Source organism: Molothrus aeneus, chromosome 8, assembly GCF_037042795.1.
Source record: "Molothrus aeneus isolate 106 chromosome 8, BPBGC_Maene_1.0, whole genome shotgun sequence".
Lineage (NCBI taxonomy): Eukaryota > Metazoa > Chordata > Aves > Passeriformes > Icteridae > Molothrus > Molothrus aeneus.
The window spans coordinates 5,039,508-5,066,249 of NC_089653.1; the positions used below are offsets into that span (position 1 = coordinate 5,039,508).

At 43.2% G+C, this 26,742-nt stretch overlaps 1 protein-coding gene across 1 annotated transcript in view; it reads right to left on the reverse strand.

The window, feature by feature from the left end:
- The window catches only part of LOC136559720 (protocadherin-15-like), a 767,555-nt gene that overhangs the window by 154,952 nt on the left and 585,861 nt on the right, over nt 1-26,742 (reverse strand). Inside the window, exons 24-25 of the mRNA XM_066555080.1 lie at nt 14,892-15,000; nt 9,945-10,057 (exon numbers count right to left, since the gene is read on the reverse strand). Coding sequence (XP_066411177.1) covers nt 9,945-10,057; nt 14,892-15,000 — 222 coding nt within the window. The remainder of the gene's footprint in view (nt 1-9,944; nt 10,058-14,891; nt 15,001-26,742) is intronic.

Sequence of the window (26,742 nt, forward strand, 5' to 3'; positions counted from 1 at the left end):
GATTAGATTCTGGTAGTTAAGAGCAGTAAGGGAAAAAAAAAGTAAAATGTGTTAATTCTGACAGATATTTAACTGATTTTATTACATCATCTGTGCTGAGTCTGCTTGTATCTGTAGCGTCCATAATTTTATCCTGATGGGAGATAGCAGGAAAGCAGTTCCAGGAGGGATGCAAGCAGTGAATGGGAGGCTGTGGGAATTAACAGGACCACCAGGAAATTCACTCCTTGAAAAGCAGCAGATGAAACAGCTCCCCCAAAAAATGAGAAATTGGAGCAATGCAAAAGGCTCCCTTTTGGAAGCACAGAGAATTCCAAGCTGGAAAGGACCCATAGATATCATTGAGTGCAATTCCAAGCTGGAAATGACCTACAGGGATCATCAAGTGGAATTCCAAGCTGGAAAGAACCCCCAGGGATCACTCCAGGCCCTCAGCACAATCCAGAGCTGGAATCTTCTCCAGCCAGTTCCCAGTGTCCCCTATCACTGCCAAAGTAGCAGGTTCTGTCCGAGAAAAACATCTAAAAGAGAGCAAAATGTGGCTCTTTAAAAAAACCTCAGAGTTCCCATTTCTCCATGGAATCCCAGAACCCACTTCAGCAATCCTTCATCCAAAAAATCTGTCCTAAGGTGCAAGGAAACGGAATTGTTTTAGCTAAGACACGTCCATGCTGCTCCTTTTCTCCACGACTACAGAATTATCTGAAGTGTGAAACAGGCTAATTAAGAATAAATTAAAAAAACAAAACAAACAACCAAAAAAAACCCAACAACAACAAAAAAAAAACACCCAAAAAACCTCCACCACCAAATGGAGGGGTTTGTCTTCATGCCAGATCTTTTATTTGATAAAAATAGGAAAGTCCATCACTGGAAGCAAAGAAAACACAACAAAGAAGAAAAAAACCAAAAAGTAAACCCAAACCAAATTAATAATGAACCCCAAACAAATGAACAAAAAAAATTCCAAAAAGGTCTCTGTCCCCTCCAATCCCAACAGGAAGATGAGCAAGTGGAGCTGAGGGGAGAGTGGTGCATGGGGAAAAATGGGAGCTTCACACATCCCCAAAAAAACTGGTATGTCAGAATTTAGTCCTGGTGAGGAGCTATGCACAAATCCATGTGGAAGAAGAGCAGGGGGAGCTGCAAACTGAGCTCCAAGAAGATCTCAGATTTAAGGAAAGTCAAATGAGGCAGCAGAGGGTGGAACCAGATGGGCTTTAGTGTCCCTTCCAAACCAAACCATCCTGGGATTCTGTGATCTATTATTTAAATGGATGGGATTAAAATCAGGAGCAGGGAGAGAGGGAAGGATGGGCAGGGTGACAAAGGGGCTCCTTTGAAAGGGGAGATCACTCAGAAAAACTGAACAGGGCAGGCAGGGTGAAAAGAAGAACATCATTTATCCAGATTTAGGCTAAACTTTAGGATTGGGTTATAATTCCCAAGGTCAGCATGCACAGCACGAGGAATGAAGCACTGAACTGGATTAAAACTTGGCTTAAGGACAAGGAGCACAGAATGTCTTCAGAACACAGAAGAAAAGTGACTGCTGTCACTGTGGCAGGGAAATTAAATCAGCACAAAGGGTGTCTGGACCCTGGGCTTTAAAAAAAAAAGGCAAAAATCAAAAAATACCCCAAAACATCCATTTTAGGGCCATGGGTAAAGGGTGACTTCAGTACCAGCAAGACTAGCAATGCTGCAGGGCAGTGAACAGTAATTACTGCTAATAATAATTATTAATTAGATGGTTTTCCAAATATTACAGCTCTTCCTTCTTCTCTTAAAAAAAACCCACCATATATGAAGCCATTAAGCCAAGTTTTAATTGCTGAATGTTTAAAATTAATACAGAAAGGGATTGTTTTTTCTTGCAGAAAGGAAATTTCTGATAATAAAAGCATTACAGGACGTCCCAATTATTGATTTTAATGATTTCATTGCTCTGCGAGTTCTGACATGAAATTTAGGGTCAATCTTACTCATCTGAAAAAAACATTTTAATGATTTAAAGAAAAAGTTTGGGTGTCCTGGACCATTTTTTTCCTTCATCACAAAGACAAGCCCTGTCCCTGCACTCAGATTTTTAATTCTACATCAAATCCCATCACTGAATTAAACACAAGAGAGGGAAAAAAAAAAAAAGCTGTCTCAAAGAAAATTAACTGAATTCTGAGTTCACCTAAGGGCTGAACCTTTGAAAAACTAATTTAAAAAACCACTTATTGTCCTTAGCACCTACAGGAGATGCACAGCCAAAGGAATGATTTGGAAAATCTCAGCCTTGACAGGAAGAGGATGGACCAACTCTTAATGAAAATGAACTTCTTCCATTCTTTTCCTAATCTGTCACCCTGAGTACAAACCCCAAAATTTAGAGGATTGAAGAATAAGCACAAATCCTCTAAAATGCAAGAAAATTAAAGACATGGGAAGAGGGGAAATTTGGAGCTACCCAAACAAAGGTGACAAAGGTGAATAGTTGATGGAGCCAGGGGATCAGAACAGGCTGGGAAGAGAGAAAGGCTGAAATTCTTGCAAAAATCAACGTAACCTTGCAGATATGAAGTTTCTGAAGGAGTGAAAATAACAACAACAACAACAAATTAGATATTTCAGGACTTTTTAAGTCTTAAAACCTATGGAGCATTTCTCTATTTCAAGAACTTCCAGTCCAGTGAGCCTCAACTGATGGACATCTCCTCATTGCCTGCTGGAATTGTGCTGTCTGAAATTCAGAATAAAACAGCCACAGAATCACCAAGGTTGGGAGAGGCCTTCAAGGTCAAGTCCAAGCCCAGCATCACCCCTAAACTGTGTCCCCAAGGGCCATGTCCTGATGTCTCCTGAGCATTTCCAGAGAGAATGACTCCAACACTACCCTGGACAACCTTTTCCAAATCCTGACCACTTTTTAAGGGAAAAAGAAATTTTTTGATGCCCAATCAGAACCTCCCCTGGTGACCGTGATAAGAAGAACAATTCCAAAATCCTGTTTGAGGCTGCAGCCAAACACAGGAGCCTACAGAAGCAGGTCAGATCTCCCTGGATTTCTCTTTTTATTACTAAATTTGTCTTCCATGAGCCAGCCTGGCCTCTCCTTTAGCCCAGGTCAGCATCCAGCCCCACAGCACTGCCTGTCAAATTTGAGTCATAGCAGGAATCCCAGTTTGGGTGGGAAGGGAATTGGAAAACCACCCCACTCCACCCCTGCCATGGGCAGGGACGCCTTCCATTGTCCCAGGCTGCTCCAAGCCCTGTCCACCTTGGACTTGGACTCTTCCAGGGATGCAGGGAAAGACACAACCTCTCTGGGAATTCCATCCCAGCCCCTCCCCACCCTCCCAGGGAATAATTTCTTCCCAATATCCCATCTTGATTTCCTCTCTGTCAGCCTGAACCCAGTTCCCCTTGCTCTGTCCCTCCAGTTCCTGTTGCAGGGTCCCTCTCCAGCTTCCCTGAGATCCTGGAAGGTGCTGTGAGGTCTCCCCCCCAACCTTTTTTCCAGAGAAGAACCCGTTTTGTCTCTTTTAACCCTGCCACCTCCTTGTCTCAGTTAAGAGCTCCTCAACCTGGCACTGCAGGAGAGGCTGGACTGCTGCTTCCTCATCACTCCCACCAGCACTGGATTCTACAGGTGTCTGTCCCAGCTTCTTCCTCACCTGCAGGAGCCTCTGTCCTGCTCTGTCCTTTTTGGGACACTGTGCTCAGGACACCTGGATCTGTTCAGAGCTGCAGTGCTTTGCTCCCTGTTCTTTTCTCTATTTTCACTGATGATTTCTAATGTTCCATTTCCATTTTATATTCTATTTTTTCTTTGGATCACCGAGCCAACCTTCACACTCTGTTCCCAGTTCCAACACCAAGATCTCACTCCCAAGTCAGGTCAGAACCCATCATTTTATATAAAAGTTCAGGGTGATCCTTTCTGGCATGTTTCACTTTATTTTTAAACCGTGCCTAATTTTATCAGCCATTTTATCACCGACTCACTTGGTCTTGCAAAATGCTTCTGTATTTCTGCTGTCAATCCCTGAAGTTCCATCCCAGGAAGTGTTTGGAAGACATGGGGGCCTGGAGTAGTGGTGGGATTGGCTGGGTTCACAGTTGGAATTGATGATTTCAGAGGGTTTTTCCAACCTAAATGATTCTGTGATTATATCTTGTCTCTACAACCAGAATACTTTACATATATTGTATATATATGATGATTCTGTAATACCTCATAACCAGAATTAGCTATTGCTTCAGGAATTCAACCATTGAGATCATTCCCAAGATCCTCTAGCCTAGAGCTCTCCTCCACAACCTCCCTGTGTTTCAAACCTGATCATTTTTTGCCCTTACCAGAGGCTGGCAAACACCCTCTCCCAGTCTCTTTGTATTTCCCCTTAGAACAGGAAACAGCCCCGTGCAATCACACCAAACATGGCACAGAAATATCCCTATTTCCTGCCTTCCAAGCTTTGCCCACAGTTTGATCCTGAGGCTGATTCTGAAACCATGCATTTTTCCCTGTAATGCAAGAATTTTTTGACAACTCTGAGACCAACAGACAGGAGGGATCAATGGAGCTCCCAATGGGATGAGAGAAACCAAGCAACCTCCAGGAGAGCATCACCTCCTATTGTTTCTGCTGAGATCCATAGCAGGAGGCTCATGGACATTGGGAAGAGTTGAACTGTTGCAGTCAAGTAGAAAAATTATAAGATAAAGGCCACATAACATCAGGCTTGCTCTGTTATATGGATGGCTGGCCTGTCATTTCTTCCAAGCAAAGGTAGCACTTTGTAAGTTCCCAAGTGAGAACAAGCCTGGTGTGAAGAGTTTGTTAACATAAAAATCTATTCCTGGGCAAAAAACAACCAGCACCTGTATAAACATTAATGTTAAATTGTTCACATATTTTCTTCACTGATTCTCATGGGATAGATTTAGAGATATTTGATGGACAAGTAAAATACCTTTTACTAATCAATATAATAATTGGCAAGAAAGCTCCTGGCCAATTGGAGTTACATTTGAGGTCTGTAAAATTGTATAAAAAGGAGTGATGTGAATAAAGAATGGGCTTTTTCCTGCATGAAGAAAATGGAGTCCTGTGTGATGTATTCTGATATAGAACTACACTGGGACAGCTGGGGGCCTCTCTCTGATCCAAAGCACCTCCATGAGAAAGGAATAGAGAACCACAAAATACCCTGAGCTGGAAGGACCCACAAGAATCATGGATCCAGCCCCTGGCCCTGCCCAGATTGCCAACAATCCCACCCCAGGCATCCCTGGAGAGGTTTCCAAATGCCCCTGGAGCTCTGGCATTCTCAGGGCCGTGCCCATTCCCCGGGCAGCCTGGGCAGTGCCCAGCACCCTCTGGGGGAAGAACCTTGCCCTGAAATCCAACCCAAACCTCCCCTGGCACTCAAGCACTGCTCCATCCATTCCCTGGGTCTGTCCCTGCTCACAGGGAGCAGAGTTGGAGCTGCCTGCACTTCCCAGTTTGGCTGGAAATGCCACTCAGTTCAAAAACTCCAGCCAGGAGAAATTCCAGAGTAGACACTACAGCAGCAATGTCCTCCATCACCTCTTGCACAATGGCATCCCAAACCAATTTCCCCTCTAACACTGGAATTGCAAGCACCCTGCTCCACTCTGACCTTCTAAACAACAGGGATACACAGCCCCACTGTAGAGCTGTTTCTGAGGAATTCTCTGTCACTGGGTTCCTCCTGGGAACCACAGGGATACATCCAAGGGATCCAGAAAATGCCACGCAAGAATCTTCTTCAAAATCCTCTGTGTTGCCCTGCCATGGTGTTGAAGAACATTTCTGTGGAGAAGGCACCAAAACAACCCAAGGGATACAAACCAATTCTTTGTCACAGAATTCCAGACTGATTTGGGTTGGAAGGGCCTTAAAGCTCAGCTAGTTCCACTAGTCCAGGCTGTGAGACTGTATCCACTATGAGCCATAAAGCTCTTACATTCAAGGAAAAGTCTTTTATTAATAAAAGTCAGACTACAAATGTTACTTGAATCTGGGAATCTTATCTTACCTTTTCCCTCTTCCCCCCCTATTTTTTTTAATAATGTAACTTAAATTTTTATTGAGATGCCCAAGTCACATAAATCCTCCCTAATTTCCCAAATACAATCAAATACAACAGACAATGGTTTATGAATTGACCAGCCAGGCTGGATGAAAATCCACTCTAGAACTACCAATTTAGTTAAATTGATAGCTAAATTGATTTAGTTAATTATCTAAACTACTCTAAAGCAATCAATGTAATTTCACCAGTACACAGGTGCCCATATGAGATCACCAAAACACTCCCCCTATTCTTCCACCTGATGTTCTAAAAATCAAAGCATTTTTAGTCACTAATACAATGCCATTAGAAAAGGAAAATCAATTTCTGTAGGAGAAATAAAATGCTTTCCTTGATTTTGGGTCTGACAAAGACACATTTTCTTTAAAGGAGAGAAAACCTAATGTAGTCCTGGATAAGTAGCATAGACCAGAGTGGTAAAACCAGAAATGGGAAAGGTCTGTGAGGGTGGGGAGGTTCTGGCACAGATTGCCAGAGAAGCTGGGGCTGCCCCTGGATCCCTGGCAGTGCTCAAGACCAGATTAGACAGAGCTTGGAGCAGCTGGGACAGGGGAAGGTGTCCCTGCCCATGACAGGGGTGGAACTGGATGGGCTTTAAGGTCCCTTCCAACCCAAACCAGTTTGGGATTCTCTGCCCTTCATTAGAATCAAAATATTTCCAGGTCGGTTTTTTTTTTTTTTTTGCTGTTGCAACTCCTACAGGTTTTATAGCAACTCTGAGTGGACAAATGTAATGATTTTTCCCTAATTACTGGGTATCAACCCACTGCAAACAGTGAGGAGAAACTCCAGCTCTTCATGCTTTCAAACTCCAGCAAGCTGATCAAAATTGTCTCTTCCTCAGGTGTGGTGAAGTCTCTAAAGCACAGGAATTCCATCCATGAGCACTTCCCCGCCTGTGCCAGCACATCCAACCTCCCACAGCCCATCCTCTTTGCAAATGGATCATAATGGAAGTGCCAGCTTAGATTCTGGCTGATTGATAAATAACCCCTGCTCAAATAGGAAAGGAGCAAAGTGCATCAATTTGATTAATTCTCCCATTTGCTTCATGCTTAAAAAAAAATAAAAATAAAACCTGTCTGGCACTTTTTAGAGCTGGTAACAAGAACAATCTCATGTCCACAGTGCAGTGGTCATGTCACTAATTTTAATTAGGCCCTTTCAGTTTAAAGGTTTAATCGACCTATTATGGCATATATGCTGTTACCCCATTGAAATTTCAATGGGAACCCCCCCAAAACTCCACTTTTTTTTTGTAAGGAAGTTGTAATAATGCCCATGGATGCTTGGCAGGGAATGGAAGTGCTAAGAACTTCCATAGGAGGGCAAAATTGGTTTTCTCCTTGCTTCTCATCTAATATATTCCAGAGGTAAAGACAAGCTGAAATCCAGCATTTCTGATTAGGATGTTTAGTTTTTTTCATTGTCTCCCTCTTTGAGAATTCAACATTTATCAGCAATGCAGGTGAGTGCCCCCATTTCCTGCCCACCTTCTTTCCTGCATTCAAATATTCCTGTATTGACTTAACCACCTTTTCCATTTTACAGTTTTCCATAATATCTTAACAGAAGAAAAAAAGAAAAAAAATTGATCTTCGCATATCAGAGGGAATATTTTAAAGACTAAACTGAGCACATGCTGCAAAAATAGCATATTTTCTGTTTGAAGGGAAACATCACACCTTGCACCCCTCCAGATAAAACAGCATCAGATCCTACAACTGCAAGAAATGAGAAATGTGCAACACAAGAAGCTGAAGGTTTGATTTGGTACAAGCCTGAGCCATTATTCCAATAGTCCCTAAAGGATACAGCATAAAACCTTTTATTGTTTTAGCAAGTGGCACATAATCATTCTTACAGAGTGATCCTTTTCCTTACTGTTTGCTTATTTTCCCTCACTGCACATTTACCACAGCAACAGGAACCTCCTAAACCCTATAAACATGGCCATTAAAGATTGGAGTTGCTATTTAGGCACAGAAAATACCCTCTCCCACCAGTTAATTGATTTTTTAATTGACATATTGTGCAGTCAAGGTTTGGGAAGAAAGAGCTACAGGGCTTTAAGCTGTAACTCCTTAAGGATATGGAGATTCATGGAAAGGTTTGGGTTGGAAAGGACCTCAAAGCCCATCCAGTACCACCCCTACCATGGGCAGGGACACCTTCCACTGTCCCAGGCTGCTCCAAGCCCCAGTGTCCAACCTGGCCTTGAACACTCTTCCAGGGATGGGCTGTGCTTTAGAGCTTTTCCCAGTGCTAGGAGCTGGATGGGCAGCAGGGCAGGGAGGGATCCTGGCCCCGGGGCAGCCCTGCAGGCACCTCTGGAGTGCTGTGTCCAGCTCTGGATGCTGAGCACAGCAGGGCCAGGAGCTGCTGGAGCTGAGCAAGGGCCTGGAGGCTGTGGGTGCCCAGGCAAGGCTGAGGGAGCTGGGGCTGCTCCGCCTGGAGAGGAGCCCCAGCTGAGAGGGGCCCTCAGGCCTGGCTGGCCCTGGCTGCAGGGAGGGGCAGAGCAGGGCCCAGGCTCTGCTCCGGGGCCCAGCAATGGCCCCAGAGCCACGGGCAGGGCCTGAGCCCAGCAATTGCCCTGCCCAGGAGGCACAACTTCTGCCCTGGGCACTGCCCAGCCCTGAGCACATTGCCCACACAGCCTGGGGGCTCTCCTCCCTGGGGCTGGGCCACAGCTGGCTGCACACAATGCTGTGCCCTGGCCTCTGGGATGGCCCTGCTGGAGCAGGGAGGGGACACCAGGTGCCCACTGAGCCCCTGCAGCCTCACACACCCTGGCATCCTGTGAATATTCACTACTTAGATATGAATTATTCACTGCTACCCCAACCTGACCTGTGCTAATGATGCCTCAGGTTTTAGCTTTTATATTTTTCAGACTCTGTGCTGCTTTAGTGTGTGGGTCTGGGCTTCACATTAAGGGATCGTGAGCTCTCTGCACAGAGCAGGGAGACAAAACAATTCCTGCTCCAGCTGGGGACCAAGGACAAATGATCCAAATCTCAGCCCAAGAGCACAAACAACATGGGCTGAAGAGAGAAAAACAAGGATGGGACGGCATGGGCTAAAGGTGGAATTGGACAATGAACTCCAATATGCAAATGGAGCAGAACTGATCAAAGTTACAGACCCTGTGACCAGGTGTCTATTTAGTGACCATTTTGGTTCACCTTGGGTGCAGCCCTGGCTGGGCTCTTGTGCTGCCCAGTATGGGTTCATGGGGCTTTTTAATAAATCCCTGCTTTATTCTTTAACCCTATCTGGCCTCTGTTCTAGGGCAGCATTCACAAGACATGACTGGGATTCTGTGAACACACACACAATTATCTGTATCACTATGTTCCAAAATGGGCTGTGAACTGAACACATGAAACAGAAACCAGCTGCATTTTTAGGACAAGTGGGCTCATAAAAAGCAAGGGGACAAGTGATGCTGAGCTTGTTCACACAATGTAAAGTGAAATGTTACAACTCTGCCAGGGTTCATTCCATTTCCATAAATGCTTCACACCCTTCTTCCCCCCATGGAGCTAAGTGATGCCTGACAGGCTAAGACACACAAAGGGATCTAGAGAAGGGAAGATGAAGCTAAGAGTGTGCAAGGATATCAGGAAAGAAGCCAGGAAAAAAAAAAAGGAAAAAACCAACCCAAAAAACTCCACAAACAACCAAACCAACCTCAGCAGGTAAAAAAGGAAAAGGTAAAAAAGGAAGAGAAAAATCACAGAAAAGACAAGCAGGCCCTCCCTACATTTTCTCAGAGCTTTTTGTTTTCCAAAGGATATAAAAACACTGAAAAAATTCAGCCCAAATTACCTTAATAACCAAGTCAAACTTCTGGTGTAAATCCCTATTTATTGGCTTGAGGAGCGTCAGTTCAGCCGTTGTGAGATTCATATGGAAATACTGGGGATAATCCTCAGGAGTACCTGCAAAAAAAGACACTGAGGTTTGAACAGCTCTGAAAGGTTTAGTTCAGCAATGTGTTTATTTTGCTCATTAATCAAATGAACAAAGCCTCATTTTGTTATTGGAAGGATAAAATACTGCCTTATGTGCACATGGAGCTTAAGGATACTATGAAGTCATGTGTTTAATATTATTATTTCCTTACTCTCCAAAACCACAAAGATTCCTCTCAAGTGGCACTCCCTAAGTACTTGATAACAACAGGAATACTATTAACAGCACATAAAAAATAGATATAAGTAATAACAATATGGTAACAACAGATAGGTTATTTTAGAAATCATTCTGGGAAAAGTCTCTGCTCAGGGAGGAAGCATCAGATGAAAGCTCAATTTACTGTCAGTTTTAAGTGGTGTTTTCTTGGCTGTGGATTTCCACGATATCCTCCAGAAGTCTCAGAGCTTGAATGGATTTGGGAGCCCGTGGAGATGGAGGAAGGGCTGTGCCTGGCAGCTGCAGCCCAAAAATGCACCTGTGCCTAAAGCCAACAGGTTCCAGCACCACAGCCTGGCACAGGAGGTGGGAAAAATCCCAGCAACAACAATTCTGAGCCCTGGGACACTCAAAGAAATGGTGCAGAAGGGCCCAGAAATCCCAAGTGTTCCACACAGAGTGAACTCCAGCACTCCCAGCTCAGCAACACTGTGAGAGCATCCCAAGGAGCCAAAATTCTGATTATAAGAATCCAAAAATCTTGAGGGGTTTAGGTCTGGGAGCAGCCCTGACAGCAGCTGAGGGCAGAAGGGACTCCTGGCTCAAGGAGTAAGAGCCCCCCAAAAAAATCCCTGAGCCCCTAAATCTGCCCTGGCAGCAGCACAAACCTGGCCCTGCCAAACCCTGCACCCAGCCAGGGCTGAAATGTAAACTGAACGCAAAGGAAGATAATTTTCCTAATAAACGCTGATGGTTTTTGTTCCCTTTACAAGTGCAATGGTTAGAAGGTACTTTCAGAAACCCAGGAGATAAATTACTGTAATAATTTAATTTGAAATCCTCCAATGACAACCAACCTCTAGATAAATAAATTATACACATAATTTTATATATACAATATACATTATATAGAATTAATATTTTATTTATTAATCTATTTTATATAATATATATTATAATTATATACAAGATATTACATATTATATTATCTATATTATATATTCATATCTTTCTCCTTATATATTATTTTTTCCTGTGACTCTCCTAATCTACACCGATATCATTGACCCAAAAAGCAGCAAAAGAACCACCATGGATTATTTTTTCTCTTAGACCACGAGCACAAATTCAGAGTTTCAAGCTCCAGGTCCAGTATCTCCTTGCCTTGCCTTTTAATTTCAAGTTCTAATTAATTAATCTAATCTTTGAAGAGCTCAAGACACCCAGTAGGAGATCCAAAATTTTGGCAGGAAACAGATTGCTGGTGTTAAAGGCTGCACACCAGCAGGGCTGCTGCTGAAGCTAAAAAATGTCACAGAATTAGGGACTAAATGCAAAAATTCTGAGAAAGGAGGAAAAAGAAGTGCCCTAAAGGAGAACAAATACATAGGGGAGGAGGGTAAGAGTCACAAAGGGGTCTAGAGAAGGGAAGATGAGGTTGATATTGGGTGAGGATGTCAGCAAAGGATCCAGGGGAAAAAAAATGGGAAAAAGCCAACCCAAAAAACTCCACCAACAACCAAACCAACCTCAGCAGGTAAAGGAGGAAAAGGCAGCAAGGTGGATGATAGAAAAATAAAAAAAGATAGGGATAACACAGGTGGATGCCCAAAATCCTGACTGGGGATTCCTGCTCAGTTCCTGCCCACCTCAGGAAGAAATTCCTGGATTTTTAAGCTCTGGGGACCAGCTTTCCCAGGGGCAGGGATATCTGCTTCTGCATGTACAAAATAATTCCCATTTTGACAGCACAGAGCAGCCTTCAGCCCAGCTCTGCCTGTGCTGAAATCCAGGGATGAGCTCCTGGCTCCAAGAAATTCCATGTGTTTGGAAAGGCTGAGGGATCAAAATGTGAGGGACAGCAAGGGGAGAAGGAAAGGACTCCTCAATTTGCATTTCCCAGACCCAGAGGTTTTGTGGGGCTTGAAATGGATACAGGACTGGAGAGGATCCTCCATACCCCCTTCCCAAAAGTTATTGGGCATTTTTGGCTCTTTCTTTAAAATATCAACCAAAAGTGGCAGCAGAAATCACAGAGCCAGTTCCAAGGGCAAAAAACGCCTATGATTGAAAGGAAAACTTAGCTTTTCTCAAGGATTGACCCCAGAGAAACTGAAGGCTTCAAATTGCTCCTAAAAAGAAGATTTCACTAGTAATTTACTATAAAACATAATACATTTTACTATTAAAAAATAAAATTTCCTAGTCAAAATAATAAAATTTACCAATAGAATCAATAGCACTGGTAATAAAAACTAAAGGAAATAAATGGAAGGGCCTTGCTTCATGCCTGGATAAGTCCAGGGAATGTGGATGCATTGCAAAGACCAAAGAAATAAACATTTCCAAAAGCCAAGGACTGGAAAAATTAGTGCATTACCAAAAAAAAAAAACAAAAACCAAAAACAAAAATACAAAAAAAAAAACCCAAATAAAAAATAAAAAACAAACAAACAAAACCCAAAAAACCCCACAAAAAAAAAAAAAAACCAAAAAAAAAAACCAAAAAAAACCCCCAAACCACAAAAACAAAAAAAAAACCCCACCCCAAATATCCCATTCCCAAACCTTAAATATATCAAATATCCACAGTGCCCAGAGCATGTGCCTTGCACAGGTGGGCAAAAAAAGAAGCAAACAAAAGAGTCAAATTTAATAAACTTAAAATCATTCTAATAACCCTCCTTGCACAGGTTCAAACCTCCCTGTGTTCAAAAAAGGACATTCCCAAATATATAAAGGAGAAGAAGGTTGAGATCTAAAGAAAAGGGGGGAGAAAATCCACATAACAAGACATATCTGCAAGGGCTGTTTTCTGTGAAACTGCTTAATATTTTCTGAGGCTAAAACAGAAATAGCAAATCCTGGAAGAGATGGAGGCAGACTTAAAATCCAAAAAGAAATCCTTAGGAAGAGCATGGGGGAGGGAAAATAAGGAAAATACAAAGAGAAAACCAGACACCAGTGGGAAAAAAAAAAAAAAGAGCAAAAGGAGGGGGAAAAGGAGGAAAAAAAGAAAGTACAAAGAAGCAAACATGGGGAAAAATGGAAAAAAATTAATTTTAAAATAAAAATGATAGAAAGTTAGAAAAAATAAGAAAGGAAAAAGAAATTAGGAAAAAAGATGGGAAAATTAGAAAGAAGAAAAAAGGATGAAAAGCAAAAAAATATGAAAAAATGAAAATATAGGGGAAGGGGAAAGAAGGAAAAAAGAAAAAAAGGAAAGGACAAGGAAAATATAAGGGAGAAGAAGAAAAGAGAAGGAAAATAGGAAGGAGAAAATAAGGAAAAAAGAAGGCAAAAAATGAAAACAGAAAGAATAGAAAGGAAAAGATTAAAAGAAAAAGTGGAAAAAAGGAAAATGTGAGGGGGAAATGAGAAAAAAAGAAACGAGGGGAAAAAACTATGTGTAAAGAAAAGAATAAAAAAGGAAGCTAAAAGATCAAAAGGTTAGGGAGGAAGGGAAAAAGAAGGAAAAAAGAGGGAGGAAAAAAGAAGGAAAACAAGGGGGAAAGAAGGAGAATGAGAAGAGTGAAAGAAAATGGAAGAAGAAATAAAGAAAGGAAAAAACAAAGGAAGAATGAAGGAAGAGAGATAGAAAAGAGAAGAAAAAAACAAGGAATAGAGGATGAAAAAAATGTAAAGAAATAAAAAAGGACAAAAAGATAAAGGAAAGAAGGAAAAAGAAAGGAGGAAAAAGGAAGAAACAAAAAGTCCCCAAACCAACCTAAATTGCTGCACCACCACACCTTTCTGAATTATTTCTTGAAGGTCAGAACAGCCACTCCAATATTCCAAACATCCCAAGTTAGTGACACACAATCTTTAATAATTTCACTCCTGAAGAACTTCATCAATTATGAAAAAAACCTTAAAAACTTGGCCTTGGGGTGGAGCTGTCCCTGCAGAAATTAGGAATAAAACCAATTTAGGACATTTATAAAAAAGCCCATTTTCAGAGCTAAACCTCCACAACGTGGCCCTCAAAACCCTCACTTGCCTCTCTCCCTGGCTGGGAAAACCATGGAGCTCAACACAGAGAAGACAGGGAAAGATGGGATTCTACAAAATTCCCCCTTTCCAAATCCCACAGAAAGGTCCCTGGGTGGATTTTGGGAACAGCCAGGCAGGTGGAACCCTGCACATCCTCCAAACCCAGAAACAAATGCCAAATACAGGGAAGCAAAAGGAAAAAGAAGAGAACAGCATAACCAACTAAATCAACTTGAAATTACAAAGGAAAGCCCACAGGGAGCAAAACTGGAGGTGGATGTGGTAAGATCCTTGGAGCTGCTCTGTGCCATGTGATTTTTGGGATGAAATCTGCTCTAATTCCCTTTTTTCAGCCTCTTTTTTAGTCAATGGAAAGCACATGCCAGCAGAGCTCTCCTTTCCTTCCCTGTGTTGTTCCATTCACTAAACCTGACAACAATTCTGGATTTCATCTGAATAAACACTAATAAACAACCACATGAAATCAACTTCCACGTGGCAATTAAACACCAACAGGCAGGAAAACAACTCCAAACATCCCACTGACCACAAGAGCAATTTTTAATCAGGGTTCCACTCTCCCAGGCAATCTTTTCCTGGCTGCTCATAAAGAGATTGGGAAGGTTAGGAAAAGTAGCAGACACCAACCAACTAGGATGGAGTAGAGGATGCCAGGTCGATCTGAAGGAGGCTGGATGTTTCTGTCCTGGTCTATGGCTTGGATGGGTGGAGTGACACTGATGGGATTCACATGGGCCTGAAATGAAAAAACACATTGGAAAAAGAACAATTAGAGAGCCAGCAGGGAGATCTGGAGTTTAGCACAATAACATCTCACTGGGAAGGGTATTGGAGGAGGAAAAGCCTTCAGAATGAAAAGAGGATTTACAGCTCATGGCCCCTTTAAATCCAAATTAACAAAGCAACATGAACATTTCTATAGCAGCCTCCTTTCTGTGAGATACAGCCTTAGGACAGATCGTGGAGGAAAGGAATCACAAAAAACCCAGAATGGCTTGTATGGAAGGGACCTTAAAGCCCATCCATTCCCACCCCTGCCATGACACCTTCCACTGTCCCAGGCTGCTCCAAGCCCCTTGTCCAGCCTGGCCTTGGGCACTGCCAGGGATCCAGGGGCAGCCCCAGCTGCTCTGGGCACCCTGTGCCAGGGCCTGCCCATGCTCACAGGGGAGGATTCCTTCCTTATATATCACCTAAATTTCCCCTTTGTCAGTCTGAACCCATTCCCTGTTGTCCTGTCACTCCAGTTCCTGATGAAAAGTCCCCCTCTGCCTTCCCTGTATTCCTTCAGACCCTGAAATAAGCTGTGAGGTCTCCGCACAAGCTTCTCTTCTCCAGCCCCAACCCTCCCAGCCTGACTCCACAGGGAAAGTGCTCCAGCCCCCTCATCAGCTTAGAAGCTGATAGTAAACACTTGATAAAGGAAGCTCACAAATACTTCACTGCATTTCTATAAATAGTCCCTCAAATCAGGGGTTTCAGCCATCACACAGTGAAACACAGCAAATGCCTGAAAATAGGAAAACAGCAAATTGAACTGGAGCATCATCAGGAGCTGGGGTGGCTGTGATGCACAAATACACACTGGAAAACAAACTTAAGGTGCAGACATACCACAGTTGAGAGGACCACAATACAAGAGTATCAGAAAGCTTCAGACCACACAGAGCAACACCTCACCAGCTCAGAAGGCTTCAGGTATCTGCTCACACACAGTAACACCCTAACACTGCCAGCAACTGCCCTTGCTGTGCCTCAGCCCAGCCTTTTCTCCCCTCGTGTTGATGCACTGCACCTGTGTGCCCTCTGTTCCTGTGTGATTGGTCAGTGCCCCTGGGCTCATTAACCTCTCATTAATTTCAATATCATTCACCTGCTTCTCACAGCTGCAGCTCGTTAGGGATGAGGCTCAGCCCCGCTCCCGATGCCCACAAACCCTGTGCCCACCCACCAGCCCCGTTTGCAGGAGGTGCTGGCACTGCCAGGGCAGCCCGAGGTGTGGGTGGTGGCAGGCTGGGGACACATCCTGCACCATCTGGAATTGCAGCAGCCCAGCAGGGCCACAGGGCCCTGGACATGAACTCCAGCCCTCTTCCATGGGATACAAAACTCACCACTGACAGCAAAGGTGTGACTCACACAGAGAAAAGTTTCAGGCATCAGCACTTGGTTGTTCTTCAGCCCAGCCTTTTATCCCCTCGTGTTGATGCACTGCACCTGTGTGCCCTCTGTTCCTGTGTGATTGGTCAGTGCCCCTGGGCTCATTAACGGCTCATTAATTTCAATATTGTTCATCTGCTTCTCACAGCTGTAGCCCATTAAGGATGAGGCTCAGCCACAGCCCCACTCCCAGTTACCACAAACTCTGTACCTACACAGACATTGCAGGGATATCTACATTGGACAAGTGTCATGGGTGTGGGAACAATTCACCATTATTTGGAAGTGAATTCAAATGTTTAACATGAGATAGAACTGTAGAATCATGGAATGGTTTGGGTTGGAAAGGACCTTAAAGATCCAAAATTCCACCCCCTGCCATGGGCAAGGACACCTTCCACTATCCCAGGCTGCTCGAAGCCCTGTCCAGCCTGGCCTTGGACACTTCCAGGGATCCAGGGGCAGCCCCAGCTTCTCTGGGAATCTCACAGGGCCTGCCCACCCTGCCAGGGAACAATTCCTAATTCCCAATATCCCATCCAGCCCTGCCCTCTAGCACTAGGAAGCCATTGCCCCATGTCCTGCCCCTCCATCCCTTGTAAAGAGTCTCTCTCCATCTTGCTTGAAGCTCCTTCAGGTCCTGGAAGATCACAGTGAGGTCACCCCAAAACTGGTGCCAGCTTTCATCTGTGTCAATCCAGCCTCCAGTGGCAACTCCAGAGCTGCCACTCCCAAGTCCCACAGTTTCAGTGACCTTGGCTGCTCAACCAACCACAAATGTGCCACACATGGATGTGTGCACACCAGGCTTTCCCCTCCCCTTGGAACGTTTCCCTGCATGACAAAAACCCTTCATGAGCCCTGTGAAATGCCAGACACCCCTTTTTTTCCCCACATACAACTGGTCCTGGCAGCCTTTCCTTTGGAAAGCTCTGTGTTCTGCAAGAGGGGACTTGAAATTTAGCATGGGAACAGGAATGAGACGAGTCCACGCTCGGCCAAGTTTTGGCACAGCTGTCAGAAATCATCCTGCTGAGAGCTGGAAGGGAGCTGAGAGAGCTTTGGCACTGCTCAGGGTAAACTTAGAGGGAAAAGGGATGAGCCAGGAGAAGGAGCCAGGGATGGAGCAAAGGCAGTTCATTGACCCCTTGTGGGCAGCCCCATGGTCACCTGCCATCACACCCCAAGGTGTGTCCCCCCAGGTGTTTCCAGCAGGTTTCTCAAATCCAGAGGCTCTTCCAGCCTTTTCCACACCAAATTAATTTAAAGTAGAGACATGTCAGGGATAGGCACATTTAAAAAGTGAGGAGGGATGCTCCTGGCCTCCCAAACTGGGACTGGGAAGCTCCTCACTCCACTCCTGCTCGTGGCTGCTGTCCTTGTCTCACTGGCCAGGTCCTTTGTCATCACCCAATTCCATTTGGGATTCTCTGAAAAATTAAACTCTTAAAAGTATAATGAGGGAGACGAGCTCAAAATAGGCAGAAAGAAAGAGAGAAGAAGATATATTTGACACCTGCTTGAATTTTTAAAAGGCTTTAGGATGGCACAGAAGTTGCATGGGAAGAAAGATTATGCAGAAAACTGACCAAGACTAAAATGCTATTTTTAAATCCACAGATTAGTTGGAGCCCTCTCAGAAAACTCCACATTTGAGTTAGAAACACAACCACAACAAAACCAATCCCATCTGTTGCTCTGGGTTTAAATTCAGTATTAACACCCAGAGCAGCTGTGGCTGCCCCTGGATCCCTGGCAGTGCCCAAGGCCAGGCTGGACTTTGGGGCTTGGAGCAGCCTGGGACAGTGGAAGGTGTCCTTGCCCATGGCAGGGGTGGCACTGGATGGGCTTTAAGGTACCTTCCAATCCAAACCCATCTAAATCTCCCCCCTGTCAGTCTGAACCCATTCCTTGTGTCCTGTCACTCCAGTTCCTGTTGCAAGGTCCCTCTCCAGCTTCCCTGGATCCCTTCAGACCCTGTGGGGTCTGCCCACAAGTTTCTCTTCTCCAGGCTGAACAGCCCCAACTTTTATAATTTAAAACTGTTTTGAATTAAATTGGCTAATGTGCCTTGAAGCAAAACTCAAGGTGCTTTCATATTGCTTTAATAATCCTCAGACAATGCAGTATCTTTTTCATTCAAATTTAGAAATTTGAACTAAAAAACCATAAAACAATAAAGCAGCCATTACATTAATAAATGGGTAATAGCACATTAAGAAATTAATCAAAGGACACATAGGGAGCTTAAGAAAGTGTGTATATGCTTTAAATCAGAAATAATTGTTTTATAAGTGAGGAATCAAAGTAGGAGTCTTCCATAGGCATCCAACATCCCTGAAAGAGGCTGAAAAATCCCCTACCAGGCTCCTTCTCAGGAGCTTCATGAGGAGATGGAAGCTCATTAAAAGGAAGGGGAGACAGATTAATGAAGGAGTGAAGTGTCTGAGGTGCCCATGGGTGCCAACTGGAGGCAAAGCAAGAGCACCAGGTGGTTTGGCAGGGAAAGGCTGGAAAAAGTGCCAGGAAAGTCAGCACGGAGCCACAGCAGGGCAGGGAGATCACTCAGAATAAACAGCTGGCCTTCAAATCCCAAGCTCTGCCATGGGGAACACGAAAAGCTGCCCAAGCTCTGGCAGGTGATTAAAAAACAAACAAGATCTTGCCCATCTGAGGGTGGAATACGCAGTCATTTATTTTCCTCGTTAGGGAAAAGCTCCCTCAGTCATTGGTGGGGTGATTAATTGACTTTTAGGTGTTCAGTATAGCAGAACTGGGTAGGCCAAAAAGCAGAACCCCAACCCCACCTTGCAACTTTTAGCACAAATATTAATAAATTTTTTAAAAAATCCTCCTTCAAACAGAGCCGTGATGGGGAGCCTGACAGGGAGCCTGCAGGGCCACGAGATGATCAAGGCAAAAAAATACTTTAAAAAAAGCTCAGAGAGAATAAGGTAGCAGCAAAACCCTCATTTTCTATTTTTGTGTTCACCATGGAAGGACAGCAGCACCTTCTCCATGAGGAATGTCCAGCAGGACCTGCAAAAATCTTCAGAGATTTTATGTATGGAACAAGGCAAATTTAAGAGTCCCATTTGTGCCAGGGGATTTTAGGCTCCTACTGAGGACTGTGAATAAAAGAAACAGCTTATATTTTTAATTAATGTATTTAAATCATGCTTAATAATAATTCAGGAGTACAGTTGCATTCAAAAATCCAAACAGGATTTTTGGGCACCTGCCTATGATGATTTCACCATCCCATGATCCCAGGGAATAATTATGAGGGAATTTAAAACCGAGGTGCAGAATATGCATTTGGAGCTTTCAAGAACAAAAGAAACAACACCCCAAAATCAACATGATTTTAAAATAAAAGTAATATATTTTTAAATATTTATATATATATTTTAAATTATTTTAAGATGTCCAGGAATGCCAGGCTTCCAATAAGAGGATGTGGACAGTGTGGAATTCTTTTTGAAGCCAGGGTACAACAATAATTGTTACACAGCTGATAACAAGGATTTAAAAACTCAGATTTTCTATTTCTTCCCTCTACCTGAGATGCAAAGCTGAATTTGCCAACTGTAGTACTTAAGGAAAACTTCCTTTGGGATGATGAAAAGGAAGAGAGAGGAAATGGCACGTTTTAGGAGTTGGATTAACCCAATTTTCTGCTCAGAGCTGCCTTTTCCATTTGTGGGGAGGTTTGTGGTCTATTTTGGGGTTTTTTTTGCTTGTTACAATAAAAATCATTGTATTTCATGAAACTGAAAGCCAACTGAAGCCAACATCCCCCAACTAGAAGGTTCTTTTCTGAGCAGATAATACATTCCTGAGAGGTGCTTTCTGTACAACTGAAGCCACCAGACCATGAACCAGCCCCAGATTTCACTCTGGTGATGCTGCACTGATGATTCACAACCACTTGAGCTCCCACCAGAGACATCCCTGGGGCTCAGGATCCAGGGCCACCACACAGGTGGAAAATACCGCAAAGGATAAAACTGCACGGAAAGCAAGAGTTCTCAAAGTTTTGTTTGGATTCACCAAGGTGAGCTCAAGAAACCCACTGAGAGAAGGCACAAAAACCTACACTGTCACTTGATTATTGAGCCAAACACAGCAAGACATTTTCTACCCATGAGTCCCACTGAAAACTGAGTTGTTAAAGCACTTAAGGTGGCCAGAAACCTAAACCAGAGGAACCTGGAGCTCCTGGAGTGGGGACACCTGGGATTCAGCCTGGGCCACCCTGGGATTCTCTATTAGCACAATCAGTTCCCACTGGACATCTCACACCAATATTTGATAACCTGAAAATTTTTATTTTTACAGACAGCTCTAACTGTGGCCAGTGCTCGTCAGATAAAGTCTCAGGACCTTCCACCTGCATCATTCTCACAGCTCAGCTGAGGAATTTGCTGCTGAACTCTCATCCCTCTGGAAAACAAGGCTGAGGAGCTTTTCTCCAGATGGAAAATATCACTAAAGCAACACACATTGCCCCTGGTGCCATCCAGAACCCCTTCCCAGGGAGCCCTGCACTATTAAACCAACAAAGCTCTTGATGAATTGATGAATCATTATGGTGACACTGCTTCTCCTTGTGCTTTCCTGAGGTTGGGATATGAGTTTTAAGTGGGAAATGAGCTGAGTTCTCTCCATGCTGTGCAGAACTGCCTGTGACTTTGCCAACACACTCGGCACTAAAACAGCAGGGAGAGCTGCAGAACCATTCCAACATCACTCCTTGCTGCTGCCTCAGCTGCTCTGCCAGCACAACAAGGGCTGTGACAAAACACTAATGAGCACAAATCCATCACAGAGCGCTTGCATGTCAGCAAAACGCGGGCAACGTTTCAGCGGAGCTATCCGACCACAAAAGAAGTCAATCCAAAAAGCAGGAATCGTGCTACACGTGTAGGAGGTACCACCAAAATCTCACTGTGAGTCAAGCCATGCCACATCAAATCTCCCATTTGTAGGGTCTCACCGTTCTCCCTCTTTTCTTGCCTTCCCACTGGCAGCTACACGTTCCTGCCTTTGATCAGAGCCAGGGGAGGCAGAGCCTCACATCAGGAGCCTGCAGGAATTCCTGTGCTGCTCTCTGAAGGCTGATGTGACACACAGATGTACAGGAATCCAGGGGGAATGGGATCTTCTGACCCTTCACATTGCCACAGCACAGGAACCCAAACCATGGGACAAAACCTCACCTGAATGCTTCGGAGAGTTTGGAAGCAAACCCCAAGCACGGATTTAACACACACTCTGAAGCTGAAAGAGAATAAATTCTCTGCAAAAAATTGTTAGATCAAGTTGTCACAGGAGCTAAAAGGAGGTTTACTTAGCAAAAATTCTGGGCCTGGAAACCTCCCAAAAAAAGGGCACAACAGCTTGAGGAAACCAAATCTACATTGCTAAACCTCAGAGATTTAGAGCTGATTCAACCCATTTATACTTCTTAGAATTACAGAAATCAGTAAGGTTGAAAAAGAGTTTTAGATTATCCAGTCCAACCATCAATCCACCACCATTAATCCACATCCTCAAGTGCCACATCCACACCTTTTATTTAACCCCTCCAGGGAAATGATGGGGCAGCCACAGCTTCTCTGGGCAAAGCTGTGCCAGGGCCTGCCCACCCTCACAGGGAGGAATGTTCTAATATCCAATCTAAACCTGCTCTCTGGTACTGGGAAGCCATTCCCTTTGTCCTGGCCCTCCATCCCTTGGAAAAGTCTCTCTCCATGTTTCCTGTAGCTCCTTCAGGCCCTGCAAGGCCCCAGTTTGGTGACCCCAGAGCTTCTCCCCTCCAGGTGAGCAGCCCCAGCTGTGCCAGCCTTTCCTCCCAGCAGAGCTGCTCCATCCCTCTGCCCATCCTGGTGCCTGAGCTGGGCTCTCTGCAGCAGCTCCAGGTCCCTCCTGTGCTGGCCCCAGAAGTGATCTTCAAATTTAAAACTAAACTAACTTTTCTCTTTAATTATTTTTCAGAAATCTCTCCTCCTTCATTTCCAGAGCCACAGCTAAAAAGCCACAGTGGGTAATTTGTGCTGATGGTGACCTGGCCTCTCCTGTCTTCTCTGGGGGTAAAAAAGTGTTTTATTAAGCAATAGGAAAAATTAAGACACAGGATTAATTGTTCAGTTCACCTTCTTTCTAAACTCAGCACTAAATTATCAAATAGCTTTTAGCACCTGATTTAGCTCCTCTATACAACCCATGGCTCTGAGTCCCTGGGTTTCTGTCATGCCCTATGTTTATGCAATTTCTTGAAATGAAAACTGTAAAATTCAAATATCCTGGCAGCTTGGGTTGTTAACAGAGTAAGCTGTCAGAGAACACAATTCCTTCCATTCATTTGTAAAAAAAAAAGCAACCTTTGAGAGGAAAAAAACTCAACATTTTGAAGGAGCAGCAAGAGAGCATAATGAACCCGAGCACGGAGGAAAACAGAGACTATTTTTATCAATGATGTCTCCCAGGAACAGCAGGGCCAAAAAAGAATTCAATTTCATCAGGATCTGATCACAGTGCTTACTAAATTGCTTTTTCTGTATCTGACATGCTTGATAAGAAGTGTCCCCAGCAGTGTCTGTGCAGGCGACTGAATGAAATGCATTATGCAATGGGCTTCCTGCCTCAGCACAACCACAATTCAGGCCAGAGCTTCTCCTCCTTCCAAGGTGATGACTGGCACTAAAGAACAATAAACATTTCTTTTTTGACATTTGGCTTTTTTCCCATACAACTATGAAGTCTATTTCCTTGATTATCCCTCAAACTCTTGATGTGGATTTCTTATTATCCTGATTTCTGTGCAGGGGAGCAAACTGTGAAGCCTAAGACAGGCACCTACATCTCCCCAAAAATCAGAAAATATTCAACAAACATATAGCACCACTATAATGACTTCCAGATTACTTTTATTTAAATTTCTAAGAGTAATTTCTTTGCAATTAAAAAAATGCAATATTAACCCAATTTTCTTTCCTTAGAAATGCTATTTCTCATGGAGGGATAATTCTCTCTATCATATATCTATAAATATCTATATCTACCTATATCTATATCATACATATCTATATCTATCTATATCTATATCATACATATATGTTTATAGATATAAATAGATATATACTGATATTTATATTTCTCTTCCTAAAGACAACAGACTAATGGCCCCTCTATGCCTTTAGAAAAATCAGCCACACAATAATACACCACAAAAGGCACAAGAATTTACAAGCATATGATAAAAGAGGAGAAAGATTTGGTGGGAAAAGATAACCAGTACCAATGGTGGAATCTTTCTTAATTTCAGCTGAATGGAACTAGACAAAAACCAAAAAAAATCCCAGAGAATAATTTGTTTGAAATCCAAATTAAAAAAAAAAAAAAGGAAATATCAAGATGAGCAGGTCAGTATTTTACCCAGGCCCTTTGGCTGACTCTCTTTATATACTGATTTTCCTCTCTTTTGGCTACTCAACGAGCACTTCTCCAGTTCAGGAGTGGGAATGTCATCTGGAACTACCTCACTACTTAATCCAAGCTGTATCCACCACTGTCCTCTCCTCACCTCTCCTCATTAAAGTCTGCCACCCTATCTGAAAAAGAATTTCAGGGAGAAATTTTGTGGCCAGAGCCAGCTACAAATTCTGCCTCACCATTATTAAATCCATTTTATTACACTGATTTTAATGATAATTTTAAAAGTGGCACTTTTAGATTGAAGGTTATAGGGGAAAATGGGGTTTGCCAGCTAAATTTTGGATGTATTTTCAACAAATTTGTGCAAATTTACATGTGTGTGTGTGTGTACACACCTCACCTGTAACACTCACATCCTTCATCCTTAGGCTCATCCTCACATCTTTTTAGGGTGAAGCAGGGAAAGTTTGCATTTTATCAAATGCTTTTATTTTCCAATCCCAGGAAAAAAAAGCAGGAATTATTTAGCAAGCACATCCCTTCCTCCCCAGCACTGCTGTGCTGCCCAGAGTATGGATCCAGAACCAAATGGAGATGGATCCCATTTTCTCCTTTCAGGAGAGGAAGTTCCACTCAGCAGGAATTTCCATGTTCTCCACAGGAAAGACCTTTAGGATTCAAGGAATGTTTTCCACAAAACAATTATCAAAAGCATGGAGCAGAGCAAACGTGACTGTCCTGGGAATGGGGATTTTCCTTTCATTTCATTTCCAAGGGTGATTTCATTTTAATGCCTATTCACAAATATTCACCAATTAAGGTTTTGCAGCCCATGTTTGATTAATTGAGGAATTAATCTGCACCCTCTGAATTGTGACAACAAGCTGAAAAGAGAAATAATTCCTCCTGACCCCTAATGATCAGCTACAGTTCAATGGGACAATGTGGGCACTGAAATAATTCTCTCTGCAAGGCCCAGGGATGTGACAGAGATGAGAATTTTTCTGGAGTGAAGTCGGCTAATAAAGCATCACTGCAAGAATATTTTGTTTAAATGTCAACATTTAAAGCCTTCAAATGCTTCCAAGTGACATTTAAGGATCAAATAAATTGCTACATATGTTTCCTCTGTGACAGCAGCTCCTCTTGGTGCTGTAACAAACACAGATCTACGGGAGAGAAAACAGAATTGAATCTTACAGGAGCTCCTCAATCAACCCTTGGGTGTTGATTAAGTCATTAACTGGATTTTTAGCCTCAGTTTTGCCGCACAAAAAGCTGCTTTGTGCTCCTGAACCTGCCCTGCTGCCCACACCAAAGCCCTGGAGATCCCTCTCCAGCCTTGGATGGATTGGATTGCTGTGGCTGTGACCAAAGATGGAATCAAAGCAGCTCTTCTTCCTTCCTAAAGGAAATTGCTTCTCATTTCAGAACCACTGTTTCTCCTTCCAAGCAAGCTCAGGACCCTTTTCCTTCTCAGCTCCTGGCAAAGCCAGAAAAACTGAACATTTTCTCACCTCTAAGTTCCTAAGCATGATGAGAAGTAACAGGCAATTGATGAAACATTCCCAGATTCAATTACCAAAACAAATCCCTTAATTTTAAATTATAAAATCAGTCATTTTTACCAGTTTATTGCTGCCTTGATAACAAATCAGATTTGAGATTTAACTTTACAGCTTGATAAATAGCTAGAAAATGCCCCTGTTTTCAGCAGCAGCCAAATTTCCAGCCCAGCCTGAGCCCCTGGAGAGCTCCCAGAGCTGCTCCTGTGCCACCCAGGGAGCCCCAGGGCCTCTGTGTCCACAACCCAGCCCCAGCAATACCCAAAATATTCTTCTCTCAACCCAAAACCAGCTTCAAAGATGATCTGCAGGTACATTTTTCTTTACCTGTTTCATTTTTTTGGCCAAAATCTTCTCACTTTCTAGGCAAGCTTGATCCTTTTCCCCTTAAAATCTCCACTTTTAAGGATTAGAACTACTATATATATAAATATATATTTTTTTTTTTTACCCACAGACAGAAACTCAACTTCTGAACCACAACTGGGTTAAAATCCCCTGAAGTAAAGTGCCTTTCAAACTTTATTCCTTTATTCTGCAGCCTTGCTATAATTTTCTCAACCACAGTGTTGTTTGAAACACCTGGTTCTTTAGACAATCATTGCATTTTGGAAGTTAAATCATGGTTCTGTTTGATTTTGAAGGGCAAACCAGGCAAATGAACCTCTCCTCTATCTGAAAAATATCTATATTTAAAGTTACATGTTAATTTTAGATTAACAGGGACTGTCCTGCCTGATCAATACATCAGCCAAGGGAAGAGCTTGCCTGGCTGCTAAGGGAGATTATTCTCAGGTTTATGCATTCACATATTAAAGTTCCTGACAATTTTAGTGACAATTCTTTTTAATTAGCCATCCTAGTATCCTCCCAAATACATAAAATTTAATTATCTGTAACATCACATCTTTGGGATTTTAACCTTTTCATGCTTCACTACTTTTCAGTGACATTTTCCTTAATAAAAAAGACCCTACCTATCAAGAGATGGCATGTGGGAGACAAACAGGCAATCCTAAAAATGGGAAGAAAAGAGAAAATCACATCAGCAGACTTCAAAACACCTTTTATAGCTCCCTCTCAGGTACTAGCAGATAATCAATAGCTTATCAAAGCTGTCCATTTTGACTTTGCTGAGTTATTCATTCAAAATCACCAAACCAGGTTAAAAACCAGCCCAATATTGTGAATTTGATCCATTACCTTGAAGTCCCCATCAATCTGGTCATCTCTGTAGGCTGCAATTAGAGTGGAGAAAGGGGGGAAATGCAAATTGTCAGAACCCAAGACATTCCTCTAGCTACCCTAGAAGA